Source organism: Scophthalmus maximus, chromosome 2, assembly GCF_022379125.1.
Source record: "Scophthalmus maximus strain ysfricsl-2021 chromosome 2, ASM2237912v1, whole genome shotgun sequence".
NCBI classification, from domain to species: Eukaryota; Metazoa; Chordata; class Actinopteri; order Pleuronectiformes; family Scophthalmidae; genus Scophthalmus; species Scophthalmus maximus.
The window spans coordinates 11,539,077-11,562,393 of NC_061516.1; the positions used below are offsets into that span (position 1 = coordinate 11,539,077).

Here is a 23,317-nt window from a genome sequence, read left to right on the forward strand (position 1 = left end):
TTCAATTACAAGTCAAAAAATAGAAAAAGACAAAATGCGCCACCGCACTATACACCGCTTGACTGTCACAAGGGAAATATTATAAGCAAGATGCAGGCACTGTTTAAATGAAATGACAACTTTGTGGATACAACACAGTCCTCAAATCGTCATCATCATCATCATCATCCCTTCACACTCTGACTCGCAGATTGGATGTGTTGACGTCAAAACCTCATCGGGGTCAGTCGTCATTTCCTGCTGCTGTGAACGTGACACCTGCAGTGAGAGCTGCAGGGCAGTCCGGAAATTGTGGCTAATCGTTAACAATTAGAACGGGTCAAGACCCAAGTGACTAACTCACTCGCCCGCAGTTAAAAACCTCCCACATGAGGCGATGATGTCAGGATCTCAGGGTATGGTTCTCTGGACTTAGAGCTTTAATTTCAAACAACATTTTTACATTGTTCAATATGTTCTTTGTGTGTGTGTGTGTGTGTGTGTGTGTGAGTGTTTGTTTGGTTGTTTGTCGGCGGAGTGATTTATGTCTCAGTCATGTTCTCATTTCCATTTCTCACATTATTCCATGGTCTGATAATATGAAGAGAGCACTGCCACTGATTTGTACCTACATCTGTATGTGTGTGCGTGTGTGCGCGTGTGTTCTCTCACCCCAGGCAGCAGGCCCTCTGGTGGCGTGGGGGAGACCGTTTCTCCATCGGGACCTTGGGGCACGCACAGCTGGGGTGACATGGTGGGCGACTCGTCTATATAGGGCAGCGTCTCCGAGCCATCCTGAGACTTGCCATCCTCGGCTCCGTCCCCCTCATAGCCATCTGTGTTGTAGTTAAAGTCTGGAGGGACAGAGTGGGGAGAGACAGACAGACAGAGGAGGAGAGAAAGCTGTTAGCATTTCACCAAAGAGAACAAGGCCACCATGGACTCACAACCATGACTCAGTGAGAGAATATTGTACAGCTTCATCTTAAAGATGATTTAAGGTGCTACACAAATGACAATAACACAAAGATAATGGTAAAACAAAAGATGACAATACTGGAGAAATACACCAGCAGCAGTATGAAACAATCTGGCTGAACTGAGTTCAGGGCTAAAGTGAAACTCGGAGAGGATGCTCGGACGCTTCAAAGCAGCAAACTCCACACTTGCAGCTTGCTTAATTTAAGTTTAGATTTGTTTCTGCGTCAAGAAGAAATCAGTAGACTTAGAAAAAAACATGGAGAGATACATATATAAAACCTGCGTTGGACATTAAAACATTTCATGTTGACAATCCATTATAGCTGTTGTCTTGATGAAGATGAAAAGAGGATGATTTAATCTAGACCGAAAACAAAGACATTTGCTTACACATACACTAGTGCACACTTGTGCAACTTTTTGAGACTATTACACAAAGCCTATTAGAGTATTGTAACCATAGAGTTTGACAAGAAAGGTTCAAATTTCTGCACATAACCTGTCCGAACCTGTGTGTGTGTGTGTGTGTGTGTGTGTGTGTGTGTGTGTGTGTGTGTGTGTGTGTGTGCTTGAGCGCGTGCATGTGTGTAAGAATACCAGACAAATCTAACGAGTCACCAAGGAAAAACTAATTGAAAAATGAGAGCAGGGGGTCAATCCCCAACTGGGACGGCACACACCATCAAGTTGATGTTGATGGGTGCCCGCCCAGAGCTGCCGACACAACCCCGTCTGTCACCTACTGACAAGCTCCGTAGACCAGAGTCACTGCAACACCCATCTGTCAGCCGGAAAAAAGAAAAAAGACCCTCCATCTGTTAATTGCATGCAAGTTTGTACGTGGACCGCGGAGAGTCACAGCAACCATATGGTTTATTAGTAGCTGTTGGGCAAATAAGCTGAAAAATGGCGTGCACGGAAAAACACAGAGAGCGTGAGAAGGTACCATGAGATGACACGCGTACAGTAGCACATTAGGGTGAAGTCATTTGTCCAAGTTTAACTGTTCTGTGATCATGACAGAAAAGATTTGCTTTCTCAGTATAACGCAAGTTTTTGTGTTTGTGCGTCTGTGTGTGTGCGTGTGCCTGCCTCTTACACCTTCTGGCCTCCTGACAGGCCAGTTTGTCCCAATCTGCTAAGGTTACAGGTGAGAGAGTGTGTGTGTGTGTGTGTGTGTGTGTGTGTGCGTGTGTGTGTGTGTGTGTGTGTGTGTGTGTGTGTGTGTGTGTGTGTGTGTGTTTGTGTGTGTGTGTGTGTGTGTGAGAGAGAAAAGAGAGACCTTTTCCTGTCATCTCCTTTTTTCCTGTTGTTGTGGTCGTTGCTCTCACGTCTCACACTCCTCACATTTCCTCGCAAATTCACGGTTTATGTTTTGTAACGCAACTGGGAGCTGGGAGGAAATTTGAACCTCAGTGTGCCACTAAATGGAAAGCTCAGTGTTCCCAGTGTGACCCGGTGAACAGTGTGTACCAGGGTTCTGCATGGGTGACCTGGAAACTAACTCGCCTGAAGGTATGAACGGGAGTTTGAATGTCTTTTGTGTTTTTTTCGTGTTTGGTGTGTGTGTGTTAGCCCCGTGACAGACAGGTTCTCACCCGGTGCATGCTGGGGGAGAGGTGCCTTGTGATCAATGGGAATAAAACCTTATGTGGGGCACTCAACAAAACGCTCACGACTAGACGAGCACCAAGGTCAGTCCAATCTGTTGCAAAGAGGAAGGCCGCGCTTCAGTTCTATTTGCAGAAGCATCCAGTGGCAGCAGAAGCTGTTCAGCAATACGGCCTCTACAGAGCTGAGCAGAGAAGACTTGTCCGTCACTGACAATGGAGTTAGAGCAGTGAAGACACAGCAGAGCAAATGGGCCGGATGAAGATGTGCTTCTTTGCTTACTTTACAGCTGCACGGGCTCTAATGCTTTTGCAGGTTTAACATTGGCTACTGGTTTGTGTCAAACTGTTAATGCGTGTCATTACAGGCGTTTTGTGTTTGAATGAATCTCTCGGCGTTGACCGTACACCGTGTGAGTGCTGACAATCCATCCTCATTACGTCTCATTAGCCATATTACGGCGAGAGAGACAAATATGCAGGGAGAGAGAGAGAGAGAGAAAGAGAGATAGAGAGAAAGAGAGAGAGGGCGAAGTGGTTACAGAGGAGAGGGCGATTGTGAAAATGTCTCTTTTGCCAGGGCGGCTGCTGCTTGGCCACTCAGTGATGAGATCAAACCAAGACCCGAACGCAGCCGCAGAAACGTTGTGTATTCAGTAACAATGTCAGATTGCAGCCATATAGGTGAAGTGTGCATCACCGAATACGCAAGTAGTGGTATTATTGAATACACAAACTGCTCCCATGTAGTACTTTTTGTAGTACTCATCAACTGTTACTGCACATGATCTTAAAGCAAAACTTATTCCTAAAGTGTTTAAGGTCTGATTTGTCAACTTTTTCAAACAGAAACCAGCAGGATGACCATACCTTAGTGACAACTGAAGCTCACTGTTCATTAACGTTATGATTAAATCATCTCCGCAAAAATTGTATTTTCCACATTTAGTACCCTGACTGGATTGCACCAACATTGGCAGTGAGTCATAAAAATGAGGCACATATACACCACACAGTGTCAGACTAGGATAAAGGCATACGCCCATATTTAAATACTGTTCAACAACATGATGGCTCTGTAGCATTTTGGGAATCAGAGGTCAGGATCCCTCTGCTACATCCCTCAGTGTGTTTACAGTATGGACGGATACGGCAGTGTGCTACAGTAAAATTGTGAAAATGGTTATACCGGAGCCACAGTAAGAGAAGAGAGGGCCACAATGGGAAGTAGGAAATTGAATAATGCATGTCAACTAACTAATTGTTGAAATGCCAGAAAAATAAGGACGCGCAGTGTGAAGCATCAGAGACCCAAAAAAGGTGAAATGCCCACTAAGATTAGTTCCACGACCCAGTGAGGAGTCGCTGGTGTAGAGAATAACTTATCGTTATTGTTAACTAATGGTTATCAACATGTGTCCGTCACACAGCGCTGATGTTCTACTCTCCTTTTCAAACACAGCTGCCGAAAAATTCTAGAAATAGATATTACGTCACTGGGCTGCCAAGCTCACAAAAAATAAAAAATACCCCGTAGATTTCTGTGAGGAATCGGTTCAGTGAGAGGTTTCCCCAGACAAGGGCATGTTATCAGCAACTGTGAAGCAGAAACTCTGATGTGCTGCTGTGGTGTTCTTGTTGTTGTTTGTTTTAAACCCTAACCACGATGCTCACATGTACACGAGCCAACGACACATGAGGCTGCACGTGCACATGTTTTTCTGCAAGCTGACAGGCTTAAATGTGGGCTGCTGCCTCCGTCAGCTAATGCACCCTGACAATCCCCATGTGTGACAAGCAGGAAAATCAATGCTGCACCGTCAGAGAGCGATTTTTTCTTCTTTTTTTGCGTGGAGAGGATTCATTAGCCCTAACCTGTTATTACTGCTCAACAGAGCAGTCCACACACATACACACACATGCAATATATTTCACAGGGTTAAAACAGGGACAGCCTCGACACAACATCCAATTAAGCAGCAGACAGCGTCAAGTAAAAGGACCGACATGCTGAGGAGGAAAACGATATTCAGAAATCAACGCAAGCTCGGTCAGGCACGTAACCGCAGTGAAGTGAACCCGGATCAGCAGTTTGAAACACAAACACACCGCTTACTGTTGCTGGAGAGGAGCGAGCGAATGACACACGCGGCCTCAAAGAAGAAAGCCATGAGACACACACACACACACACACACACACACACACACACACACACACACACACACACACACACACACACACACACACACACACACACACACACACACACACACACACACACACACACACACACACACACACACACACACACACACACACACACAGCATTTTGTATTTTGTAGTGGCAGCAGCATGTTATTTTGAATAAATAGAAGAGTAAACTGTTTTGCATTTCCTCTTCTACGTCGGTCAGTCTACTACTTTGGTCGACAAAAACTACTGGGTGGAAACTGGTAGAGAAACAATCATGGTGACCAAGATTGAAAGCAAATGCAATTGTCTGACTTGGCCTCTCACACCACTGTGCGGCTGACTTTTGTGAGGGGTCTTTTGTTAAACATTGTGGTGCCTTTGAGATGTTTTGAAATGAAAGTTTGGAACAGACGTCCATGTTCCCATCAGAGTTATTGTAATACCTGGTCATCTACGTCCATTCAGCTGGCCATTACCCATCAGCCTCCATTGTGCTTTGTGTCTAGGGCATCACAGTGTCTTAGTACAGATGCATCCGCAGTCCGCTATGCCGTCACCCAGCAAACGACCTCTCAGCCCAGTGTCGGCTCACATCACTCTCGCCGTTAACCTCTCCTGACGGACAGCTCTAAATCCACCTGTCGCTCTCAATAACCAGCCTCTCGTTTCCATGGTGAGGACGAAGGCTGCCATGACAACTTGCCAGGTGGATGCAAGGATCTTCCTGTTTGCCAGTAAGCTTTTATGGTTGTGTGTTCCTGGTAGAACTGTACTATTTATACCAGCGGACAAAAGAGCCTGAGTCATGGGAGGTAAAACCCCCTGCTGCCCACCCCTCCACACTGAACAATAAACCTCTGCAGGGAAACTGTTTGCTTTCTTTTAGCTACACACACACTCACACACACACACTCACTGTGAACCTGGCACAACAGAAGAAACAAATTACTGTGAGAATGCCGGAGTAATATGTGAATTATAATCCATAATTCAGTTCTTCCATTTGTTATATTCCGTCCAGTATGTGACTGAAGTTCGCAAATCTGTAATTGCTGCTCGTCTTTTAATCGAGGAAGACGCCTTCGACAAAATACAGTTTGGGTAAATTCCAACAGAAAACCTTAAGAAAAAAGAGTTAGTGCCTCTGAAACAGCGGTGGCCGTTTGCCCATTGCATTCTCAGGCTAGCCTGGGGTGGAGTTTCTTAAAATTTGGCAAAAAAGATCACTTAATCGCAAGGTTGAACTGATTACATTTTTTGTGGTCAAAAGGTCAAAGGTTTGCATGACCACGTGTCCGTTCCATTCTTGTGAACGTGACATATCAGGATTGCCCAAAGGTAATTTCATTACATCGGGCAGAAATGTCCCACTTGAACTCAAGAATGAAATAGAATTAGATCTATTTGAATTTGATGGTCAACGGTCAAGCCCACAAAACAAGGCTTACAAAACACAGACGTGTTTTGAGTTATGTTCTCTGGCCATAACTCCAGAATCCACAAGCTAATTCTGACAACATTTACCAAAAACATCTCAAAGTATAAAATTATGACATCTTGTCCAAAGTGTGACATCATAATGTTCTGCGAAAGTGGACATTTTGAGTTTATTTCCTACAAATTCCACAAGGCAGTAATTCTATTTTACAGTCTCGACTACCTGTCCTTTTAATACTTGTGGGATTAAATGGTAAAATCTTTAATCCTTACGACATGGGGATGGTACATGGCTGACATTTAAAGAATGAGTGGCAGTTTCAGCTATGCAAAGTATTTTTTTAAACATTTATCACTCCGATCTACGCTCCTGTTGGTCAGAAGGCAGGGAGGCAGCCGTACAGCAAGAATATAAGACAAAGCAACAACAACTGGACGGACCCCTGCTTAATGCAGGCCAGTATCCGGCCTTGGTACGAAAATTCTATAACCTCATATGTATGCACAGGAATAAAATGTTCTGTTTTTTTTTTTTTATCTTCCTTTCTACGAGTGGGTTGCAGCTTTGAGAGCATGTGTGACTGAGGGGAGATAAGCCGAATGGGCAGTGATGTTTTGGGTGAGTGGGACAACAGAAGACTGCCGAGGCAGACATCACACAGCCAACACGTCCAGTGTGTGCTGGGGAACGACAGAGGAACCCATTACACAAACACAACTGTGTGTCAGAACAAAAGCATACACACATACTGTATACAAATGCATCTGTGTGGAAAAAATTTTTTTTATATAACCAGTTTATATCAACTGCTAACCTGACATAAAACACTGGGAATTTGTTGGAATGCAAATTAAGCCGTCTGTTGCGCAGTTACTGCACCTGCATGTGGAGATACCTCGTTTTCTCATTGCCTCGCTGATAAATAACGTAGTGGCAATACATAATGTTTCCTTGTGGTTGTTAACATCCACAGCAGCAGCAGAGTGTGTGTGTGTGTGTGTGTGTGTGTGTGTGTGTGTGTTTGTGTGTGTGTGTGTGTGTGGCGCAACAATACAATAGGTCGACAGATGAGTCAGCACTCAAAAATAAAAATTGTTAAGCGAATGTACATATTATAGAATTAAATGACTGAAAAAAATAGTCCTATTCTCAACACAGTGAAAAAGAAAAAACACACCTTTGATATTAAAGGTGACCCAGTGAATAGATAAGCTGACTTGAAACCAGATAGTTGAAAACTGTTTCCCTGCATCTTTGCTTAGAAATGACGATAATGCAGGCTACACTTAATTCTTTATCCACACCAGCGCAAACAAAACACTATGTGAGAGAGCAAAAAGCAAGAAATAAAAAAAGATGGACAAACACCTTTGGACAAACAGGAAATAAAACGGCAACAGATCTGTATACTGCCCTCCTCCCAACTCTCTCCCTTGTCCCATCTGTAGGAGCTTGGACCTGCCGAGCAAAAATAAAGTCAGAGAAAGTAAAGTTGCTGCTGCAGTGGGAAAAAATTCAATCAGGGAGTTGTGCTGCTGCCTTGCTCAGCAATTTTTGTAAGGAGGAGAGGGATTACATCACACCCTGCAGCCGGCTAACACTGTGTTGGTTTACTGAAGCAGGCCTGCAACCTGCCTCTGTATGAGGAGCATCGACGTGCGCGCACGCACGCACACACGCACACTTTTTACAGTAGACGCGTGTTTATGAGCCAAAGGGAGATAATTAAAAGTCTCAACATGTTTATTATTCAACCATCTTTACTGTGTGTGCGTGCGTGTGTGCGTGTGCGTTCTGGGTAGTTGAAAAGATATTCCTCTGCGTCTCATTGCTGCTCTCAAAACATGTAAAGGAGCTCGACCGTAACAGATCCGATTCTCTGAGGACAAGATGAAAGACGGAGAGAGGAGAAGCAGAGCGACAAGACGGAGTCCTGCCTCTTGTCGCCTCCTGCTCCCCTGCTCTGCGACTATACGTCCTGGCCCTGTGTAGCCGTGACAGCGTGGCAGTACATCGGTGACTTTGACAGATGTGTGGTTCATTGTTGTGCGAGTATATTGATGGTTGTATGTGTAAGCTTTTACATCCCGCTTGTCCTGTGCTCATCAATCAGGAGGTGACACGGGGGAAATTAAAAAGCCTACATGAGGGTCTGTCTGGTCTTTACAGCCCGGGCCCCGCGTTCCCCTCATCAACGAGACGTCCTCGATGGCGGCAACATGAAACGAGACTCTGGAGGACACAAGCAGCTGCAGGACAACATCACTGGAAACCGAATATCGGGCCAAACATTATGCAGATGCTGCAAATAAAGCTATGAAATTAAAGGTGACATATAATGCAAAATCACTTTTTTAGTGTTTTTGCACATACGTGTGTATCTGTGGAGCCTGTCAGCCCACAAACCGTGAAAAAAACCCACATTGTGTGTTTTTTTGTGAGCTGGCTAAACCCTACAGCCTGGCTCTGCACGACTGGTTCAGATTTCTCTCTCATTGTGATGTCACAGTTGAACTCTTTTAGGGTAACCCTGCCTGCAATCTGAGAATCTCCAATTTTCTGGTAAAGGGGCGTGACATTTCCTACACATTTTGAAATTGGTTGACCAATCACAATAGACTGGGCCAGCTGGCCAATCAGTGCAGACAGGGGTTCATCGGGAGGCGGAGCTAAAATAAATCCAGGCGTTTTAGACAGAGGGTGAAAAGAGCAGCTGCAGGACTGGGCAGTATGAGAACACTGATGCCTTTTCTGAACATTAGAGCATGTAAACCCTTTTCCAATTAAAAGTACGAACCTGAATAGGAGCATAATATGTCACCGTTAAGAGTGGAGCTTTGAGAATACGACTCTTGAGCTTTAAAGACAGAAAATAAATCACTGAATAAAACGATCAACGACAAGCCTTTCGTGGATTCTTCTTCAGAATCCTCAGGTGCTCAGAGAGGTCTCTCCCTCTTCACACGATTACTGTGAACCAGACAGAAACCAAAGGCAAACCTGTTGGTAGACGGACAAACAAACTGCCGCTGGCCAGAGAGGCAGATGTGGAGCGAGAGATTGTGCTCTCTACTTCACGCTGCTTCCCAGGGGAGCAATCTCAGCAGCGATCAACCCAGCTCAGCAAGTCATCAATATATAGATGCAGCGTTTCCAAGACGTGGGGTCAACTAGGGTGGCCTGCCAAGGTCGGGTTTTGTTTTTCAACTGAAGTAAATATTACATCAGAACACCCTATTTCACTCTTTCACAAATCGTTGTTTGGCCACACGCCTGAGTGGGGAGTAAAGGCTTCTCTGTGCACCGCGTCTAGTTAGTGTCTCCCAATATGCAGCGTGTGAGATGTTTAGACAACATCTGTAAATTGCAGCTACAGAAAATAAACTACATGAACTCTCTGCATGCACATCTGTCACGCGCCGCGACACCCGCCACAAGTAAAGACTCAACCTGTGGGGAAATAGGACAAGAATCCAACATCTTCCATGTGCACACTTCCTCAAACAATTACAGGTTAAACTCAAATCATGCAGAATTATGTGCTGCCATACACGCTAACCGAGACAGGTGAGCAGATGTTCGGAGAGCGAAGTCTCCCAGTGCAATGGCAGATTCTGATCTAGTCAATTGTTCGAGCATTAAATTGGAAAGAATTTGTGTGCGGAAGCTCGGAGGCTCTTCAGAGATGACTGACGCATTGGTGAAGCATTTTGTTCACAGATGTTTGCAGCACAATAATTGTCACACACGATCTTGAACAAAGAATAGTTATGGTTTGTTTTCACGAATATGTGTCTGCAGAGAGTATTTTAATAATATATCAGGTTTTAAAGTAGGTTTGCCTGGTTCACTGCAGGACAATGGAGGGAACGCAGGAGACGGCAGTGAGAAAATCAAACATTTTAGATTACTTCCACAATGCCTTGTTGTACTCTTTTTTTATATAAATCGTTGATAACAGTACAAGATCGAACAATATTCAGTGGCAATTAAAAAAAAACACTTTAATTCACAAATTGACACGAGTAGGAATTGAAATAGCTATGAAATGGCACATGATGCGAGATTCTCCAACATGAAACGAGAAAAGGAATAAAAAGCAGCACACACACATCGGAGCCCATTTTCCCAGAAACACACTACTTCAGGGTCCCATAAAACCATAAAAAAGAAAATCAACCGGATTCATTGAGGTCTCTTCAACCTAATGAGGACCTGCGAACTGAAGGACACGTTACACACACACACTAAGTTGTTGTAAGATCTATACGGGCTGAGAGCTTTTCTTTTCAAGCTTAATGCTCTAAATATAAGAACATGAATTTCACATGAACGCAGGATGTGGCAGGTAGCGACAGCGATAAATGCAGGACAGGAGGTCACAAAGTCCCTGTGAGGAGGAAGCTGTCGTGTGGAGTTGTGTGAATGATTCACTGTCACTATTCTGCACAACCTGAAGACTAACATCGTCAAGACTATTGTAATGTGGGTGAACAATACAATTTTATTAAAGGAAATCAAAATACTAGGAATATCTAGGAATAGTAAGTGTAAATGCAATTTTTTCTAGAAACACGGACATTTTTATCTGTCACTCATACTAACTTGCTTCAAAATATTAAATCATTATTAAAATAATGAAATATGTCCTCTTTACTTTAATCTGAGTATGTTGCATAGATGTAATCTATAGATTGTGTCTATCTGAGAAAAAGTGAGATCAATATGGAAGTGCATCTGTCTCACCAGACTTTGGCACTGGATTTCTACTCCTCTATTTGTCAGTATTGAAATTATGTATCTGAATTTGTTTGCCTCTGAATTCAATCCAGGACAGCAGCTTTTGGAACAATCCAAACTCCAAAATGTGGGTTACATTTCAGTGTGTGCACCTTCTGTTTAAAACAAATAAGACACATCCGCACCGCTCTCCGCCCAGCTTGGTGTCACAGTAATGCTGAATGACGTGAAACTAAGCCGGTGTCAAAAGCTGGGAGCATAGCCGTGGTCTGACAGCCTTGCAAGTCATCCAGTTAAGCCAGGGTCTTTGTTCCCCCCCTCTCGCCTGCATCCAGCTTGTTCAAGATGATAATGGGTTTGGGGTCCTGAGATAATGCAAACCACCGTGCTCAGGAAACGGGCTGAGCACACTTTAAAAAGGTCAAGAGAGCTGCAGGACTCCCACACGTTCGTTACTGGAGAGGGGGGGCACAGACAAGAGAGAGGAAAAAAGAGAGATATGGCAGCAAAGCTTTGATAGTCGATGACAGGAGAGCTGGCAAACCAAAATCTAAACCGCATGAAATATCTAACGTGGGTAGACAGATGAGACTTCTAATGTTTTTACTGATCCGTATTCATTCCACCACAGATGTACTGTACTGAGATGATGCTAGTGAAGATGTGCGCCCATTATCCACTCCACTACCTGTGCGCGCACATCCGGAGCACTGCTCCTGCTGGAGAAGAGTCCAATAAAAGGCAATATTGTCCCTTTATACCTCTCAAATGAATAACAATTCTACTACAGCTGCGTATCTTCATGTGCCATATGCCTGTAGGCAGCAAGAGATAAAAAAAAAAAAAAAGAGCCACGCGCATGAATTGCTGTAACCCCCCCATCCCTGTCGCCCCCCCAAAACCAACCATCCAATGTTACCATGGCAGCCAGCCACTATACATTGTAATTAGCTGGCCTTAAATCCCATAGGCCCCGAGTGGCTGGATGCAACCCGCTGCTTCCACAGATTAGGGCAACCGCCGTCGTACACGGGGCCCGAAAGTCTCCGCACAAGAGGCTGGATTCAAGTGCAAACACACCAGTGCACAAACACAAAGAAACACAAACGTGCACATAAACCCTTGTTTATACAAAGCATTTTACAGGCCACTCCCACTTCCCCGACTTGCCCTCGCTCCCTGTGTTTGGGAGTAAAATCAATCCTTCGCAATGCAACAGCAGTGGCAACACACGCACACACACGCACACACACACACGCGCACACGCAGTGCAGCGGATCTGTGTGGGCATCTTGGCCTCAGCGTACAGCGGTGCCCCCTCGCTCATCCGTGGGCATGTGTCGTTTGTGAGCATCAAAACGTGCAGTCGAGAGAGAAAAAAAGCGCTATAAAGAGTGATGCTATTAAAATGCAAGTGACTGTCGACAGCCCTCAGGGCAACTGCGCCGGTGATTATGTCGTCTATGTATTACACTCCACAGCCCAATTAGAATAGGATGCAGATCAGAGGCAGAGAGTTTGATCAAATCTGTGTGTGTGTGTGTGTGTGTGTGTGTGTGTGTGTGTGTGTGTGTGTGTGTGTGTGTGTGTGTGTGTGTGTGTGTGTGTGTGTGTCAGATGGAGGCGGATTCTCTGAGCAGCGGTGTTCAGCTCAGTCAGGTCATATCATTGTTTCACATCACACCAACAACATTAGGAAAGGCAGATACAATGCTTGTTATAAAAAAGAAAGAAAAAGAGAAACTATCTGCTGGATCCAACTACTTACAAGTCCTTTATATTATTTTTTTCTTGTTTTCACAGATATTTGTTGGCATATGGAAATATACTTCCCCAAGCTCTTATGGACAAAGGGTTCATAGTGTGTTTTGAGCTGCTCAGACTCTAAACCTCACTCGCCGACACATTAAGGAGGCGTGATAGCGTCCAAACCAAGAGCTTTTGATACAGTAATGGACTAACTGCACACATCATTAATCAATGCTGAATTCTGACAATGGGAATTGACTAATTGTCCAAGAGAGTAAATCCAAGATGTGAAAAACCATTCAATGGGAGAGAAAAATAAAGGAGCTAAGAAGAACACTCCCACGCTGTGACCATCTTCTGTCCCTAGAGAACTGATGGCAGCAGAAACACCTGCACAAGGGAAAGTGAAAAACTACAACTAAATGTGATTTCTCAGGAAAAACTGTGAATCTATTAGGGAATGGTCTTTTTCTGCAGATTTTTCCGACTCACACTACCCAGTGAGACTGATACTTTGCCGTTATCCTCATGCTCAGTATGTATTAAAGGTTTAGTAAGTGATTTTGGAGAGAGCTTGTCTCTCTCTTTTCTGTTATTGTGATTTTCCTGCTCTAGCCGGCCTGCGAACCCGGGTCCTTGGTGTGGGAGTCCGACGCGCAAACCACTAGGCCAAAATCATGGACTTACAGCAGTTCCCGCCAGCACGTGGATTAAAATGTTGACAAGTGATGTTTTTTCAAACCGCACAGTGTTGTGTGGTGTGGCCCGCACCACTTTCTTTTTAGCAGTCAGGGCTAAGCCGAAAACCCCGATTTTTTCAGCGCACAGAACCAACAGCTGACGGATGGTGAGGAAATATTCGCAGATTTTTACAAAACGTGTATTACTTTAGAATCACTTACTGCCCCTTTAACAAACTTTTAGACCATTATATTTTCCAGGTGTCCCACGTGGGACCAACAAATCTTGTTTTCTTGTTCATTCACAGAAGTGCATGAAGGCATAATTAGCACTTAGCACTTAGAGATGTGTTTCTAATGTAAAGTGTGTTACAAATCAAATGTATTATTGTTATTATCATACACAGAATTTACAGGGAATGATGCTGACCACAGCATTTGTGTTTGTGGAACACACTGGAAAGAGTGACATGGGATATAAGAGAAACAGTAAGAATGCAGTAGGATGACTATTAAACAGAGAGCACTCAAGGCCATGTGGCAAGAGTGTGTTAGAGCTTACGCACGCGCACACACGCACACGGAGTGGACAGAGTGGATAGCAATTCATTGATTTTGAGCCGTGTCTATCTACAAAAAGGTCACACTAAGTAGTAAATAAAAGTGGACAGGGATTTTAAAGAATGGTAATCATAGTCTGTAATAGTGCCAACATCCTATTTATATTGTAGGGAGAGAGAGGGAGAGAGTATAAAGACAATAAATAACTGTGAGATGATGCAAACATGAATTAATAAACTTCCCATATGTGAATCAATCAAATATCTCTTGCGTTTACAGAGGAAGGGGAAAAAAACCTTATCCCCATCTAACGTCTCCCACAGAGAGTCTCCGTCTCCTCACCGAGCATCTTTATGATATTGACGGAACAACCAGGCTGAAGGTGAACGTCAACATTTGGACCCCGGCAGAAAGACGACCTATGGAGAACAGAAGGTCAACCTGTACTGGGGGCCTTAAACTTTAATGACGCACACACAAACATGTCTAAACATACATACGCACACACACAAATTGGCAATCTGTAGTTTCACAGTTAGTTTTACAGTCTCTAATCCAGGCCAAACACATGCAACCGCACATTTACTGAATCAGATTCATATCCATGATTCAGGATTGTGTAATGAGTCCGTTTAAGAAGACCGGAGGTGATATATGACCTATATGTGTTTACTCACCTGAGTCTGTCTGGGTGACTGGTCGTCGCTCGAGTGCATCCATCAGCCCTCTCAACTCATAATGGCCTCATCTCCCTTTCCTGTCTCCCCCCGCCTCTCCTCCTTTTTTCCTCCTCGCTTTCCTTCCGCTCGACTAACCTGAATGCTTAATCACGGCCCCTGCCTTCCGGGAGCGCGTAAACAAGCCAGCCGCAGCATTGGTCGGCGCGGTGGTGTTGCAATGTGCCGATTGGCTGAGGGGACGAGGGTACGGGTGGCAGAAGACGAAAGGGGTTGCTGGTTACCATAGCCCTACAGGATGACTGCTGTCCACACACACGCGCCCGCGTGCGAGCGCGCACACACACACACAGCTCGAGCCCCCTCAGGACATGGTGGAGGTCCCCACAGACTCACGGAACGCAAACACACTCAGACACATGACACACCCTCTAACATCAAGCGCAACAAAGGATTTGCAGAGCTTCACCCACGTGAAGATGGCAACAGATTTGGCATCGACTGTAGTAAACAATGCTTTCAGATGTATTATTATAGATGGATGATGGTTTTGTTTTATTAAACCAATGGCTCTTGTGGTAAACAAAAAAAATATCACGGCCAAGTGTCCATGATTTAAAGACTTATGTGAAAACCACTGACTGCACAGTTGATTTGGGGTTAAACAGGCGACAAAAAATATTTTTACAGAAGGACGCATAAAAAGTGAACACACACAGTGAATCATTAAAGATAAACATAAGTTAAACTCCATGTTCCATGGTGGAAGGTTTCCTGGGGCTGACCCATAATTTGTTTTTGTATTAAATTTGCTACATGGTATTTTAAAACTACAGAAGCTCCATCATCAATAATGTATAACAGGAGCAAAGCGTCTGTACGCAAAGCGTCACTCTAGATATAATACAACGAATGAAAATTATTATGGAAATTTAATCATCAATGAGGTTAATAACTGATACTATAGCTCTGGCTTTAAGCCACGTTGAGAAGCTAACATTAGCTCAAGCAGATAAAGGGCAGATTGGTTGATACTAGGATCGGTCACATAATACTCTCACTATTTTATTAGAAATTTGAGACGCTCCCCAAACCATTGGATCTGAGTGCGACATGGGCTCGAGCTTGTTTGCTGTGCGTGAACGAGCCACAACAACACACTCAGCTGAGCCAGAAGTTTCATCTATTATTCACCAGGTTGTCAATGAACGAACACATGCGGCCATGGTTCAGAGGGAACCCCCCCGGCAGTGATGTGGGCGAGTGAGGGGCTAAGTTAGTGCTATGACTTAGTGCCAGATCTATCCTTCACTCTCAGATGGACTCACTCACTTGGAACAATGAGAAAATTCACCAAATACACATTTTAACGTGGCTGCCTGTTCACTACAGCTGCACAGTCGCTGCAGTTATACGAGCACAGTTGGACAAAACTGCTGCGGTTCAGGTATAACCTCTTCAGTTATGTATTACCTATCAGGCATATTTTTCATTCAGTCCAAACCACTTCATGTTTTAGCTTTCTTTCACAAGGCAATACTTTGTATATAAATTATAGTTGGGTTTTTTTCTAGTTTTATTGTCTATTTTGCTATATTTTGTTATTCTACCTCTTCCCTGATGCTTTTCACTCTTGCTGCTGCTGTAACAAGTGAATTTCCCCGGCGTGGGATTAATAGTCTTATCTTGTGTTGTTATATTATGTTATCTCATCTTACTGTATATAGTAGGGAAGTTGTTTTTTACCTTGTTTTTTCCACTTGCTTTAGATGCAGAAATGACTTCACCAGACACCAGAATCGTACTGTGCAGCTACATGGTCTCACTCAGCTGTTTTCCGACATCAACTTTAGTCTTCCCCATTCACATATGAAGAACACAGCAGGAGATTGTCTGGGTCGGACACGTTCCCAACAGCAGGACCATTTCCAGAACATTCGGGCAAGGGGTGGCGCCTGGGTTGAGCACCCAATCCATCTGCTGTATTCTCACATTTTCCGGACATTTTACCAGGGGGCTGGCACCAAAGGTCCCGGAAACTGTCTGTGGCAACATTTGCATTCTCACATACATTTACCTCAGGTTTACTTTCCTGAAGTGGATCCTGAAATGGTCCGTATATAACATCCATTGCACAGTGGTAGAATCAATCTTTGATGAGATAATATCTGTTAATAAAGATTGAGTTTTAGATACTGCTTGATAAGAGCCTCACTTAAATTCTTCACTCGCCCATCAGTACTTCCAGTCATGCCAAACGTTCGGTTCAGCAGCATCATCATACAGCTGTTTCCTGACTGTTTTGGAGAAACGAACATGAAGCCCATTGCATGAGCATGATCCCTTTATCAGGCCCAATGGGAGGAGGACGCTTGAACACAAAGCACGAGGAGCACGGCATGGAAGAGGCAGTGGAGATGACGGCATTACATAACTGCACAGCTTTTGGCTGACTCAGAGTCCTTCTCCCTCTCGGTCTGTGAGCAAGCGAGCGAGGACGCATTTAAGGGTCTGTTTCTATAGCTACAGTTCAGAGGAGGCGGGGGGGCAGCTTCATCTATTGATCGCCATAATGGAGGAGCTTGTACAAATGATTCAAGGGGTTGAAATGCAGCACAGATTCAATTACACAACACACCGTTTTATTCCTACAATGCAAAAAAACCCTGTAGCCGTTTTATAGTGAATGTGCCATCATGTGGTATGAGCTACAGTGCTAACGGCAATAAATTGATTAATAATGGTACAATCAGGCATTTATGATCATTCACCCATAGAGATCCGGGCTTTGATTGCCTCTAATGGTACCTCCGGTTATTACAAAATAAATGACTGTATGCAAGCAAGGGTCCTTTGCCCTACTGACTTCTGCCACTTGCTAGATTTCTATAATATGTGCTCCGTGACCCTGAGCTCCTAAAGTGAAGCAAATGAACTAGTACTCCGACTACACACAACGAGGAAAAAATGCTGCCTTTACAATGAGACACAGTTTGGTTGTGTTGTGTTTCTCTCTTTGGTCTTGCCAAGATTGACACAACCAGATCACATTGATCTGGACTTGTTCCCGTCAGCAATGAGGAGCAGAGCCGTTGGTTACATGCTGAGGGAGGGGGAGAGAGAGAGAGCAAGGTCGACGGAAGGTGTGATAAATGAGAAATCCCTGGCTGTATTAAACTCCCCTAAGACACTCTTTACTTGGAAGCTCTCCAGGATCCCTCTCCTGCGCTCCTGTTTGCTGAAGCGGGCCATGCGACAGCCAATTAACTGCTAACATTATACACTTGAAGACAGAACTGGGACTGGGGTTGAAGTGAGCCAGGAGTAAAGTGTGCTACAACCATTTCAGTTTGTGTTGCAGAGGGGAACCAGACCAAGGGGTTTGACAGCATGGGGGGAAAAAAAACTCACTGTTTTGTGGTGAAATGTTGAAGCATGAGCCAAATAATATGGTGGCATTGGTCATATTTCCATAGCTACGCAGTGAGGCATTAGGAGAGGTAAAAATCTAATACTCAGGGGGTCACAGGTTAACACATCATACCGAGGTCCAAAGCTCCGCTTACTCACTAATTGCATCCGTCCGACCCCGACCACTTATCCTTTGAGGGTAGCAGGGGGCTGGAGCCAATCCATCCTCTCATTAGGCCAGAGGCGGGGTACGACTAGAGATGTAACGGTATGACGATTTTACAATCCCGGTTATAGTGACCAAAATTTCAGGATTATTACGGTATTTTTAAAATGCAACTGCATTGCATACGCAAAGATCCTGTCTTGTGAAGAGATGTGCCTGTGTTTGTTTCTGCTTTACAACATAACCACCATGAAACTATCAGTATTTGTCCTCACTGACGCCGCTCCCTCTCTGCATTCACTTCTGTGGTTCGCTCGATCCCTGTCTCTTTCTCTCTTTTCCACGAGGTGTGTGGGGGGAAACCAAAGCTAAAAGTGTGTGTTCTGCCTTGAACCACGTCAAAGGGGAGTGGTTTGGATTAGGACAGATGAGAATAAGGCAGTGCGTGATAATAAAATAAAAGGAACGACTACCTAGCGCGACTCATATCCAAAACAAACCCATGTTGCATGCTGCGCCTGCATCTGGGATACTGTTGCTAACTCAGCTGGACAGTATTTACTGTGGTCATCTACCGCGGTAGAACTAACCTTCTGGAATTTCACCGTGGTTCACCGGCAACCGGGAACCGTTTCATCCCTGGGTATAACATGGACAGGTCGCCAGTCCATCACAGGGACAACATACAAAGACTCAACAGGCAAATAAGTTTGTCCAATGTACCTAATGCTGCCTGTTTCAAGGCAGAGGAAGCAGGGGTGCTCGAAGAAAACCCACATGGACACAGAACGAAAATGTAAAATCCACACAGGAAGGCTCCAGCCGGCCGTCAGGTTCAAACCCAGAGCCTTCTTGCCGTGAGGCCACTGCACCACCGACCACCACTAATTGCATTCTGTTCTGTTCTGAATACAAGGGTCACATAATCATATCACTGTGTCACACTTACAAAACTTTATGACTCTCCAAAATCTATACTTTAACAATAGCAGCAGATGAGTGACAAAGCCGACATATAGGTGCCTCAAACTTACTTTTTAATAGTGCGATTTATACAATATAGAAGTGTTTGTTTGGAAGCACGTTTGTCCTGATTGACAGGCGCCTTCATCTCAGGGTTTGTTCTTCAAGGGAACAGGCTTCAGAATATCCTTTCAAAAACCGAGGAGTGATGTCAACAACACTGCATTCATGTCTTTCTCCAGTTTACAATTAAAAGCGTGCTATGCCAGTTGGATGTCAACAGCCAGGCCAGCTGATTATTCCTTGCAAGAAACATTCCATAATAACTATCTGCAAATACCGGCAGCAGAGAGCAAGGAATATTAAGCGTGTCTTAACCCTTTACAATCCTGACTCACACTGAGGTATTTTAGTTTGCCTGGCTGAACTCAAGTACCCTCACCACTTTACTTACTGCACTGACAGAATTTGAGTCGCCCTCACAGTGACTGGGATTAGGAAAAATGATTCTGACATACGTGGGTGCACGAGTGCGATGCCAAAATTCCCATATTCGGGCTCTTACATAATCTGGCTCTCCTTTGATGTTGCTGTAGCGTCACGTGGCACTGAAGCAAGCCATAGGAGGCCAGTTCCCTGAAGGTTACAGCGCAGGCTGCCCGAATCAGAAGTCAGCGTCAGTCTGCCACTCAGGCTGCAGAGGTGGCAGCAGCCGTGCGCTGCAGAAGTGATCGCTTTTACTGTAATTGATTCACTGATTTCATCCCTGTACACACAAGGGTAAAGGTGCACTAAAATTAATTTGGGTTTCAAAAACCAATATTCGATAAAAAAAGAAAAGCCTGATCAAAATAACTCACTTTTAAATATAATCTAGAGCTACAACAGTTAATCGATGAATCAATTAGTTATGGACAACCAAAATTCGCCAACTATTTGAATAATCGATTAATCGGTTCAAGTAGTTTTCATGTCATTCTGTGATTTCAGCTTGAAATAATATTTTCTGGTTTCTTTGCTGCACTACGTCAGTAAAACAAATATTTTTGGTGTGTGGACAAAACAAAACAGAATGTTGGGGTTTGAGAAACAGGGTCGACATTTTTCACCATTTTATGGCCCAAACAACAAATCCATTAATCAACAAAATAATCAACATTTGAATCGATAATTAAAAATATTGTTAGTTGCAGCCCTAATATAATCGATAAAGAAAATAGAAAGAAAGAAGAAAAGAAAAGTTTAAAGTACCCTGTGATGCAGTAATGTGGAAGTGACGTGTTACTGAAACAGTATCTAGTAGCTCCTAATACATACGTATGATAGCATTAGAGACCCACTGCAATTTAGCAAGCTGATGAGATTATTGCAAGCTTGATGAAATAATATGGCCCTAATATTACACAGTATGTATTTGGAACTGATGTTCAATACTTGCCCAGTTTGTTTCACATTCACACTGGACAGCAAACTCTTACATAAAAAAAGTGTAATGACGAATCTCATGTCGGTGGTTATGTGGGTACAATGTGACAGAACTGCTGCCTTGTGGCTCATCACATGTGGAAGCATGAGAACAGCCTTTTTCTAATCTGACATTTCAGTCAATGCTGGCCAGACATGTCAACACTAATCAGAGTCAAACTCAACAAGGCAACACTACTCTCATCAGAGAAGGACATAAATGTATAATGTATGAGGCAATTTCCAATGTACACCAGTCAAGCAACAAAGACCTAAAAAAACAATAAGATGCAACACAGATGGAGACAGATATATATCTCCTGATGCAGATTATAACAAAATGGATTAACTTCATGTGTATGTGAGAGAAATACACTCAAGATAACAATGTTGAACAACAAGAGGAGAGACAAAAGGGAGAATGAAAACAAAATGATATAGTACATCTCTGCACCTTCACTTGAACATGTCAAATCATTATTACAGTGTGTATTTGTGACCTTCAAATTGAAAGTTCATTCAACAAACAGTGCTTTGAGAAGATGCGGTGGAAAAAGAAATGATGATGACAGAAAAATAAATGTTATTAATAGAGCACTTTTTAAAGCTTAAGTGCTTTTCCGGGTGAAAAGTGAGTAGAAATTAAAAACACAAACCCATTTATGAAAAACCCATTATCAAACCCTTGAAGGACGTGCACATTTTGGAAAATCATATATAGCACTGAGCTCATACATTGAAAATTGAGGTACAGGTATAAAATTGTGGCAAATGAATAAGAAAAAAGTGAAGCTGACAAATGAGGATAAAATATGGCTACAAGGAAGATATGCTCATTAAGGCATGTGGAATTTGAAGAAAGGAATTAGAAGGGTACAATGCAATTATAAGAGATAATCTCACATTACGTGAATATGTACTGCATTTCTACAAAATTGCATAAAAGCTCATTAATACAGATAATAAAAACATGCTGGAGATGCTAACAGCTTCGCTAAACAGAAAGACTCTTGGCGGAAGAGACCGGATGTGGCTTTGAGCATTCACTCCCACTTTACTCAGCGAAGTTAAGGATTTTGTGTGGTCACTGCTTTACATCCAGCCAATAACACAAGGCTTTGCGGCTGAAGAGACAGAGTGCTATTACAGCCTCCACTACATGACCAGGGAAGTTGTAGCATCGATGCATTATGGTTTAGGAAGGGCGGGACTGGGCCGTTGTCGCACACCGTTAAGCGCCAAGTATGAGTCACCTTCCACAGCGAGGTGTGTGTTATAGCCTGAAGTGAAGTGAACTGATGAATGCGCCGTCTTCTGGGTTCAGTGTGGTGGTGCAAAGGAAAATGTCACAAAAGTACATTTTTAATCCCCTGAGTGGAGGAAAGACACACCAATCTACTGACACAAAATACACACAGGAACCCAAAGTGTAGGTGTAGCACGAAGGATGGTGGGAAGGCAGAGGCAAGATGAAATGATAGGCGTATAAAAGGACCGTGGCCTTTAAAGCCTGGATTGAGCCCGTTGTAATGTTAATAGTCTCGCTCCCATTGTACACATTCAGCCTCTTGCTGAATTTGAAAATGTGTTCAAAACCAAATGTGGTGCCACATTATGATGTATTCTGTTTGTGTCCGCAGCCAATGCCATCACTGTTTAATGCCAGAACCAAAATAGAAATATTAAAATAGTACACACAGGCTAAGTATAGAGTCCCCGGCAATCAAAATTCATTATTGTACTGTTACATTGACCCGATCCATTTTTCTTTTTTGAAAAGTGGACTAATGAATGCGCTGAGAATTCAATGGCTGACATAATCCATGTTTTTGATGCATTCATAAATCCTAGTAAGTGAAGGTCTTTGGTGATAAGGCCAATACTGCAAAATCTTGTGATGCTCTCAGACAAAGAAAACCAGACTCTATTAAAAGACTGCGGCACCGCCGACAAGTGCAATTTGGGGTTCAGGGTCTTGCCTGAGGACACATCGGCATGCGTACTGGAGGAGGCAGGGATCAATAAGAAGCGACCTTCTTGATAGTCAACAGCGTGCTCTACCTCCTGAGAAATTGAATAGTATATTATTTTGAAGGCATCCTTAAATGTTGGTTTCAAGCCCTGTACTTTGCACTCCGCAATAAACTTTTGCCAAAATCTCCTCTCTTACAAATGTCTTTTCTAAAAGACACTGCTCACATCCTGAATGACACTTATGTTATGCTAATGATGTTGTTTCTGACATAATGTTGTCCGCTCCACCTTCAATACCAGTCACATTCGGAATTCTCCTGCATAACCCAATGTATTTTTGTCTTTCATTAATTAATGAACATTTTAACAATCGGCATTGACCATAAGCCACCCTACTCTGTAACTATCCAAACCCACACTGGTCAACCACCAAAAATCTAAATTTGTCAAAAGTAGAGGTGAACTAATTAAATATACCGAGTATGATGAATTATAATCTTTACCGTCAGGCCTGAAGAGGTGACAGATCAAACTTTCAGTACGTCTCTGCTGTCGCAAGGTCAAACTGAGATAGAGAATTACTATTGTGGCATCAATATTCCTATACAACTATCTGCAAGGAAAGAAATTGGTATATCATTTCCAGAAGAGTCAAATCACTTTCATGAAACTTATCAGATAATCACCACCTTGCAAAATGTGTAGTTCAATTGTAGAACACATAACCTGC

At 43.5% G+C, this 23,317-nt stretch overlaps 1 protein-coding gene across 4 annotated transcripts in view; it reads right to left on the minus strand.

The window, feature by feature from the left end:
• abr (ABR activator of RhoGEF and GTPase) overlaps positions 1 to 23,317 on the minus strand; it is a 115,280-nt gene that overhangs the window by 72,951 nt on the left and 19,012 nt on the right. For 2 of the 4 annotated variants that reach the window (XM_035625510.2, XM_035625511.2), the window contains exon 2: positions 652 to 833. In XM_035625510.2, coding sequence (XP_035481403.2) covers positions 652 to 833 — 182 coding nt within the window. Of the gene's footprint in view, positions 1 to 651; positions 834 to 14,274; positions 14,297 to 14,609; positions 14,668 to 23,317 lie in introns of those variants that run through there. The other 2 variants (XM_035625512.2, XM_035625513.2) reach the window with 2 other exon arrangements.